The sequence below is a fragment of the Helianthus annuus genome, chromosome 17 (assembly GCF_002127325.2).
Source record: "Helianthus annuus cultivar XRQ/B chromosome 17, HanXRQr2.0-SUNRISE, whole genome shotgun sequence".
Classification (NCBI taxonomy): Eukaryota; Viridiplantae; Streptophyta; class Magnoliopsida; order Asterales; family Asteraceae; genus Helianthus; species Helianthus annuus.
This window is the reverse complement of record NC_035449.2, coordinates 120,897,401-120,907,081: the sequence shown is the minus strand read 5'-3', so window position 1 is coordinate 120,907,081 and position 9,681 is coordinate 120,897,401. Positions and strand designations below refer to the sequence as shown.

At 38.4% G+C, this 9,681-nt stretch overlaps 1 protein-coding gene across 1 annotated transcript; it reads left to right on the top strand.

Moving 5' to 3' along the window:
- Nucleotides 1-7,805: 7,805 nt before the first annotated feature.
- On the top strand, nt 7,806-8,348 carry LOC110887689 (early nodulin-75-like). Its single transcript, XM_022135266.1, has one exon. The coding sequence runs from the start codon at nt 7,806-7,808 to the stop codon at nt 8,346-8,348; it is 543 nt and encodes a 180-aa protein (XP_021990958.1).
- Nucleotides 8,349-9,681: the final 1,333 nt, after the last annotated feature.

The following is a 9,681-nucleotide window of genomic DNA, read 5'->3' as shown; positions in this document are numbered from 1 at the left end:
TTAAACTCTTGTGTGTTTGCTTCTTTATTTCTAGAATGATAACTTTGTGTTTGCTTTGATTATCATGGTGTATGAGTAATTGATTGTAGCTTGTTAATTGATATTGCAATTCTAGTCTAAATCGTACGTTCTTGGTGTCGTTGACAATCGAGATATCACGAGAAGGGTTAAGGTTGGATATTGATTGATTGATCATCAGGAAACAACCTCGCATTCATATAATCCGAGTACTTTGTTCCCTTTTATCACAACAATTGTTTATACATGAGTTATGTCTATGTAACTCTTTCTAGTTGGAATTTCACACAAGTGTTAAACGAAACTGAATCTTAAGATGGTCATTGTTCTCATAATCTGAATTAAACAACCAATCTTGATTAGTAAGTAGTTGATAATTTAGTTTTTTTTTTTAACAAACAATCCAAATCATTGATCTTTAACTTCTGCATATTAGGTTAATTGTAGTTAAATTGCAAAGCTATAGAATCAACACATTTTCCACATACTCCCTGAGTTCGATACCCATTTACCACTATCTATTAGTTGTTATTTGGATTAAATTTGCGTGTACCATGACAAGCACGTCACATACTAGTCTAATTCGGTTTATAACCAAAAGTCAACGTAGAAGTCAAACTACGCGACTTTCGGTTGCGAACCGACCCTAAAACGGGAATTGACGAGCCAAACATGTTTACACATGTTCTAATAATTATTACCGAGTTAATTAAGTGATAAAACATATTTTCGAACACTTTAAAACTCATATCGCAATTATTTTGAAAAATTGACCCTTTGACTTTTTAAATTAATATTGACTCGTCAATTGACCAAGCAAACGTGATTCTTAGGAGGTGCCCTTTTGGGGGATTAACACCTACCTAATTACGATCACGTAGCCATGTTCGTTGTGAACAATGACTTGACCGTTTAAGGTCTAACTAAAAGTCAAGGCATTATTACGATAACGCTTGACTTTTGGCTTAAAAGCCTATAAAACGGAAACTAATGGCTAAGGACACTTACAAAGGGTCCTAGCTTGAATCTTAAACTGAGGTGGAGTCCCCTTTATGCCAGGAGTCTCCAAGAAAGCAATAGAATGAGAAAAATGAGAGGTGCAAGGATTCAAGGCCACCCATTGTACCTATTTATACTTGAAGGTGACACTCTAGCATCAAGACAAGTGTTTAGGGGCTCTCTAGGATCATTCCAAGTGTATTAGCAGATGTTCAATACCATTAGAGAGTCCATAGTTTCGAATTATGTGAGTTAAAGTGGTTTGTTTGGGCTGCAAGGAAGAACATGGCAGCTGTACATAACAATCTGCGAACTTGGTGCCATCGCGTCGCGCGACCGTGAAGGGGAGGGGCTGTCGCACAGCGCGACCCCCTGTGGTTTCAGCATTCCATGTTTCAAACTTGGCAGAATCAGTCCCTGCACCTTATAACTCATAGTTACTTTCATAATTAGCACTTATGGTCCTTCAAGTTGGATTGTAGGTGTTCATGGAAGTATAAGCGAACACCGTTAAGTTCCGGATTCGCTAAAAGGTCGCTCGAAGGTATAGATTTACACGTTGGCTTTTAGTCTCTTTAACGCACAAAGTTGTGCGTAATACCATTTAACAGCATCAAAGCGCTAAACGGCAGACATAGGCATTCTCGGGAGTATGAAAGATTATTATGAAGTACCCAGTTCGTTAAAAGGTCACTCAGAGGTAAGAATTAACATGTTGACACTTTTAACCCTTCGATGCACAACTTTTGAATTATATTGAAAACGGTTTCGTTTGTCCAATAAGTGGCTTATTAAAAGAATACGAATACCATATAAGGTCACTCAGAGGCTTAGTATAAGCATGTTGGCACTTTTAGTCCTTGCATATTCAAAGTTTTCATTGTTTGGTAATAATAGTCCCTCCTAGTCATCGTTTGACTTAATTAGGATTAGGGATACGTGTCAATTTTACGAGGTGTTACAGTCATCGATTGATCTTTGGAGGCGTATGGATGGACTCGCCCTAGACCAGCAGGAGGTGGGGTGAGATGTGGGTCTGATTCATGTGGAGCAGCACAGGCAGGGGAACTTCATGGAAGACATGTATGAGCAAACCTGTCGTAGCTTCGACTGGTTGTTTGGTTCGCAGCAACATATAGCAAGTTCGCTCAATGCACCTTACACTCAGCCACCTCCGCGCTTCACACGCAGATCCAGATTTGATTTTCGGGACGACGTCGGTCCTTCCGGATCCGGTGACTGATTTTAGTCCCGTATCCATCTCGTCTTTTTACCATTATTTTGTGTTTGGGGGGTGTGCCATTTTCCGTTGTCCGTACACCCCTCCGTTGTAGGTGTTTTAATTTTTGTTGCTTTAGTAGTGGGTTAAATGAATAAACAAAGGAAAGGGTAAAATGGGTTGGGTAACTTCTTGTGAATTTGATCATGTTTGCTAAGTGCGCAGTGTTGGCTCAATGAGATGTTGGCTTGATGGATGGCGTGGTAGTTCGTTGTGGATGCTCCTTTTTACTTCGTCTTGCTCCGATTCTAGCCTTTATATTTCATGAAAGTGTTCGTGTTCCAACCTTCCTTTATTTGTATTGAATTCGCATTTCCATTGCTTATTCAATTTTTTGTTGTACATCGAGGGCGATGTACAATTCAAGTGTGGGGAGGTGGTTTATCGCTTGAGCTTTGTTGTCAAATATATATATATATATATATATATATATATATATATATATATATGAAAATAATAATAATAATAATGCAAAGCTCTCTTTAACAATTTTTGTGGCATATTAATCAAATCAACATAAGTATCGAAATAAGCACTAAACTTTTTGATAAATAAATAAGGTAAACGCAAAAAGGAGGTTCGCTCGTGTAAGGAACACCGTCAAGTAACATATTTTTTGTATAAAATTGAGCATGAGAAATCGAGCGATTGACCTACTTGTTTGCCTTGCATATTTACCCAATTCACCCGTTTTCGTGAGTTATTTTTGAGCCTTGTAGCTTTAGGATTATTTTTGCTCATGTTTATGCACGCAAAGATTGAGTGAGCCGGATGATTGAGGCATTAGGAAACCTTTTTATTTTAGCCATTTATATTTATTCCCCTACCCAAATCATTCCCCTAGTCAAACCAATTTGAGCCTTTCCCTTTCGTTTCTTATAAACCACAAAATATCAACCACTTAGCCAAATTAGCCTTTCATATTTTTAACCCATTTTTTTGTTGGAAGCCCGGTCCAGTTAGTGATTAACTTGTAGCTTTAGTATAGTATCCTATTCATTGTTATGCAACCTCATGGTCAAGAGTTTTTATCTAAGTAGACATACTTAGTTCTCTCTAAAGCATGGCTTATAAAAAAATAAAGAAAAAAACCCGAAGAAATATAGTTGAAAAAGCCTTATCAGACGGCTTTGTTAGAGCATTTTTGGGAGTAAAAAAGCGATATTTGTTGGTTAGCTCTCGGTTAGATATTATTTAGTTGTATAGTTCTATTTCGTTGTATTTCAAGTTAGTCGAACCGTCGGGTTACAACCGTTTTAGCCACTTTTAAAAATCCACTTCCACACCCTTAACCTAAGCCAAGTTACAACCCAAACAAGACCTCATGATTTATTTTATATTTTTGTCGAGTGATTAGATTTGATCCTTCCACAAGCTTATGATATCGCATAGTTATCGTCTTGGCATCGAGTCTTCTAAACATACTCCATAAATTGTAAGTGCACCTGTATTTAGCCGAGTGTGTGTGAACATTGTGAGGATGCAAGGTGAACTTGTAGGGATTTCTAAGATGAACCATTGCTCATAAACTTACTTTGCATACCCCTTTTCAGTTCTTTCTTCATGTTGAGCACTCCTTGATTGTTATAACCCGAATTATTTATTTTGTGCTTATGAAATGCTAGTTGAGATGATTGCCATTGAGAGAGTTTCGTTCATTTTCGTTTGCTTGAGGACAAGCAAAGTTCAAGTGTGGGGATGTTTGATGTATAAGAATTTATACATCTTTTAAACGTCAAATATGCCCCATTTATACGGAAACTCTTTGTATTTTTATTGATTTTGGTACTCATTTGAGTTGTTTGTGAAAATACAGGTCCGGGCTTTGGCCCGGTGTTGAAACGGAGGCTTTTGGAGCAAAATGGAGAAAAAATGAATCATTCCAGCAAGCTGCCAGATATGGCACTACCGTGCCAATCATCGGCACGACCGTGCCGGTCCATCCAGCATCGGCACTCTCGCAAGAACTATCAGTCAGCAAGCACACCATCGAAGATCATGGGTCCGCACGACAGTGCCGATCATGGGCACGACCGTGCCAGGTCAAAATCAACCTCAGATCAGCTCATTTCTGAGATCGCACCAGTCATCATCGAACGTTCATCGGCACGCACGACCACGCCATGGCCCGGCACGGTCGTGCCACCTCAGAAACATTTTGTAACACCTCGTAAATTCACGACCAATATAATAAAGACACGTGTCATGGACTTTAAACATGTAAGGAATTATTTCAGAGGGACTAAAGTTGACAAACAAAGAAAGTATGTGTGTAGAAGGATTCAAAGTGTCAACATTTGATAATATTGCCTTTCAACAACCCTACATGATGTTTATACCCTTAAACGAATGAATCATGAATCGTATGAAACCGTTTGTGGAAGAAAGTGAAAGTTTGCAAGCCGCAAGGGTTAAATGTGTCAACATGTTTAAATTATACCTCTGATGACCTTTTAGCGAACCCGAAGCTTTGTAACGATTGATTATGCTCCTGAGAATAAGTGATAAAAATTTCACAAGGTTTCGATATCGTATGAGGAAAATACATTAACATTCGTAAATAAGGGGTTAAAAGCGTCAACGTTGAAATTCAGGACTTTTCGGGTGATCGTAAAACTAATTGGGAGCTTAACGAAGTTTGTTTATGTCTTAGAGTCCTTAAAAGTCAAGTTTGGGGGTTAAAAGTGCAATAAATGAAAGTTAAAACATGTTTAGAGGGACCATGGACCAAAAATTTAAAGTCTGAAAACTTGTTGACCGGATCTGACCTCCATACCGGTCGCGTAGGCCTTGTCCAGACCTTACGCGGGCCGCGTAGAACCTGCAGGTGCAAAAAAACTGCACAGATGCCTGTACAGCAGGTTACACCGCCTTTGCATGCCTTGTTTTCAATTCCAGGGACTGAGCCAACAGTTTTTCATGCATAGGGACACCTGGAATCATCAGAAATCATTTGTAGGCTTGTGCGGAATGATCTTGTGAAGTTTATTTGGCTATTGTTGGTGCACTACATCTGTTGATTCCGTCTAAGTGTCTAGGATCAGATCTTACATTGTATTGTATAGCATAGGGCACGAAATACGAGAAAACGGGAGTCTGTATAGGTTTTAGGAGTTAGGGTCGCTCATAGTGTTATTAGATGTTTGGATCGCTTATGTGTCATGATGGATCGCTTTTATGGTCAAGTCTGGATCGCTCATGTGTCACATGTCCACATGAGCGGTTCCAAATCCACTATATATAGGTGTGTGTTGGAGCGATCCTGAGTAGCGATTCTTTGTATTCCACGCCGAAGCTTTGCCGGTGTGAAGATCGATCTGTAAAACGTTTTAAATCAGTAAAACAAGCAGTTAGGAGGAAGAACAAGCTATATCTACTTGCTTTTCTTATTATTCCGCATCTGAATTGCAAGAGACAACCTCTGAACGACTCGTTCGGGTCAGCAATCGATCCTACAGCTATATAAGAACTTGTTGGTTTGCTAGTTTATTGTTCACTCACAAAAACCATTCTAACTCTTTCTCAGGAGCTTGTAAGCATTTTTAGCCTTCCTAGTTCATGTTTTATTTGTCTAATGACCAAAAGTCAAAGTCATCGTAATTAAGCTTTGACTTAGTGATTAATCACTAATTGTCCAGTCATTTTTCGAATTGAAAGTGGCTATGAGTTGGTAATTATGTGGGTAATAAACCCTTAAAAGGGCACCCTCTGATTTCCACTCTAACTTGGTCAATTGTCGAGTCAAACTTAATATTAAAAAGTCAACAGAGAGCTATTTTGCAAATAAATTCATAATTAGTAATGTAGAAGCTATGGAACCTGTTTTAAAACTAAAATAACTTGGTAATTAATGTAAGAACATGTCTAAGCATGTTCAACCCGACAATTCTGAGTTTAGGCTCGGTTCGGAACCGAAAGTCGCAAAAGTAGACTTTTGCTTTGACTTTCAGTTTTGACCCGATTTAGCTTGTTTAGATATGCCTTAGGGTTCCTTTAGGACCATATTATAAGTTAGTAAAACCCTCTGAGGTTATACTACATGGTTCCTTAATTATCTGATTCATTTGCATATTTCCGTTAATTGCTTAAATGTTGACCATTATGCCCTTTTGACATTAAAACGAGATTTTTGAAAATATGAGAAGATAAAAACCTTTATTACTGATTTATAAACGTGTCCTAAAAATTTGACATCAGTTTGAGGTCTAAATTAGGAGTTATGCTCAATATCGTAATTTAAAAGCTTTTTATTAATTAAACGGCATATTTGGCATAAAGCCTATTTAAACCCGAATTTTGACACCAAACCTTTTACCCACTGATGTAATATAATATTTTGGGATTTTTGAAGATTTTTGTTTATTTTTAAACTGATCATAACATAGGGGTTCTTGCTTTGATTCGGTAATTGTCGGTTATACCCTTTTTGCTAATAAAATGAGTTTTACATAACATTTTGATACCAAACCTTTTTCTACTGATTTTATATGTAAATAAAAGATTTTAGGCCTTCTGAACTAATAAAAATCTCAGCTTTCCTTATATAACCTGAAAATCGCTTAAAACCGACTTTTTACGCATTTTAAACGCATAGTATGGATTAAAACTATTTTTAACATATAAGACTTAATACCTACTGATGTTTTAAGTAAATTTGTATAATTTAACAGTAAACAAAAGTTTTGAACTCAGAATTCCAAATTTGACTTTTAAAGCTTATGTGAAATTACCAAAATGCCCATACGGTGCATAGTTTGGTTATAAATGATAAATTTCACATATATACAATACCCTACTGATATGACTTGCAAAAATAAATATTTTTACTGATCATTTCAGAACAGAACCTCGGATTAGTATTTAATCTCGTTTATACCCTTTAAAATGACCAAAATAACCCTACGGGGCTTAAGTTCTGTTTAAATCCGTTTTGGGCATAATGGAAGGTATCCTACTGATATCACAACATATTTAAGGCATATTAACTTAGGAAGCCTGTTCATGACTCATTTGTTCACCCGTTATGCATTTTTCGCGTTCGGTGCAGTTTATGTAACTAGTTTGCATAAATTAACCGAAACGGGTCAAACCTCATCATTTTTAAGTCAAAATCCAGAATGTGTTTAGTTTACCCATATTATACAAGTCTTCAAACTTGTCGGGTCTAAATCACATTCTAATCCAGTCTTCGCTTAATCTTGCGTTTTGAACCGTATATCTTCCTTTAAAACTAACTGATCCTACCTTCCATTGCAGCAGTCGGGTTCACACCATGCCTTTGGAGACCCGACCCCATTCTTCCAGAGCCGGTTCAACCTGGAAAACTAGGTGCAAGAACCAGTGGGTTTTAACCCATTGGGACCAGAAGATCACTTCTCCGGTGATCAAAACATGGATATGGATGATGACCCCGATCCGGAGATGCCGCCAAGTGGGACGCCGACGCATCCCATAGAGATTTCATATGGATCATCCTTTCACGGTTCACCTTACCGAGGCCCGGACAGCTATGAGGCAAGGTTTGCCTCATACCCTTGGGAGTTTACTCCCCCCTTTTAACCCAGCACCTCAGCAGCAACAGGATCCCTCCGAGGATTCACGCTTCCAGGCGGTTACGCCACTGCCACCGCCGCCGCCAGTCGCACCACCACCATCACACATGGGTTATAATAACCCGATTCCTACACACGCCGGTGCAGCGGCGTATAACCCTTTTGAGCAGCCAGCCCATACCGGCTACAATTACTACAACGCCCCCGATGTTGACCCATATCTTGTAGCGGCAAACTACAATGCTCTTCATCCTGAGGGACCCTATGGAGTCCCTTATCAGACTGGGTACCCGGCCTATGGGTACCAATACCCGCCACCTCCTCAACCTCCGCAGCAGCAGCAGCCGCAGCCACCGCAGATCCAGCCTCCGCAGCAGCAGGAGATTCTTCAAAGGGTGAGCCAGGTGGAGCATGAGGTTCAAGAGGAGCGTAGAAGCCACCTGCGATTTCTTAAGGGTTTGGCAAGTTTAATCAAGGGGAAGAACAGAAGGGATCCTTGAGATTCCTTATTTGTTTGTTTGTTTTTCTTTAAATTTTAGTTAAGTCCCTGTGTGGACATCTATTTATGTATCTAGTCCATGTGAGGACTTGTATTTCCAGTTTAGCCCCTGCGTGGGCAAGTTATTTCTGTTAAAGTCTCGCTTAGGGCAATTATGTACTCCGTTTAATGTTGGTGGAATGTTTTAATTAAATTTCATTTCTGTCATTATATGCATTAATATAAAATAAGAAGTAAATAAAGTATATCATTCCTTTTGTAAGATCTGCTCTTATATAATAAACAAAATCTTAAAGGCAAAACCTAGCCATGTGTCATTTTAAGACAGGGACATGATGGTAGTTCCTTATTAAGATTCAATTCCTTATTAACATTTGAAAACATTTTAACATTCCAGGCAAATGTGATTCGATAAAATCACATAAGTCATCCTTATATTGGATCCTTCTAATTCCTTTCTGTATTATTTAAAACATCCATTGGTGATGTAGTGCCTTCGGGCCATATTCATTGTCATATAAGACAAGAGACAGTTGTAGTCTATGACTCCCTGTCAAGAAAGGTAATGAACTGCGTTCAAACCTAAAAGCCCTGATTCTATAAAATCATGGCATATAATTTAAAAATTGTCCTTGTGACTAGGCCTTTAGTATGCCACCATATTATCATAAATAGTTTATGATAAGGATAAAATATAATGAAAATTTAAATAAAATTAAATTAACCCATATGGTTATTAGTTCCATGGTTAATAAATTGCCATAAAGGACAATTCCTATAAAGTCTTCTGAATAGAAAATTGTCATCACTTTATGTAGCAATCAAGCTACATGGCAGAATCTGAAGAAGTCAACAGTCACCCTCAGGGAAATCATGATACTACCAGAATCAACGTAACTGGTGCGAAACTTCAAGCATTGATTGATAATGTTGTTACCAAGGCCATGGATAGGCAGTTTAATGAATCAAGTGGTACTCGGAGCAAGACCCTATCAGTACCTTATTCTAAATCACACCCTAAGACTCACTCTGTGGCTCATAGTAAGCCACCATCTAAAACTCACGAGTCAAAGAAAGATGATGGCCAGCACTCTTCAAATCAGCATAGTGTTCCATCAAAGAAGATTGTATTTGATAAGGAGCCACGAGCAAAAACCTGTTCTTGTAAGTATTTCGTCTCCTGCAAGCCCAGGGATTTCACTGTGGAAAAATGAGGCATTGATTGCATGACGTGGCTAGATGAGATGGATACAGTGGTTGATATTAGTGGGTGTGCAGAGCAAGATATTGTGAAGTATGTTTCACAATCGTTCAAAGGAGAAGCTCTAGCTTGG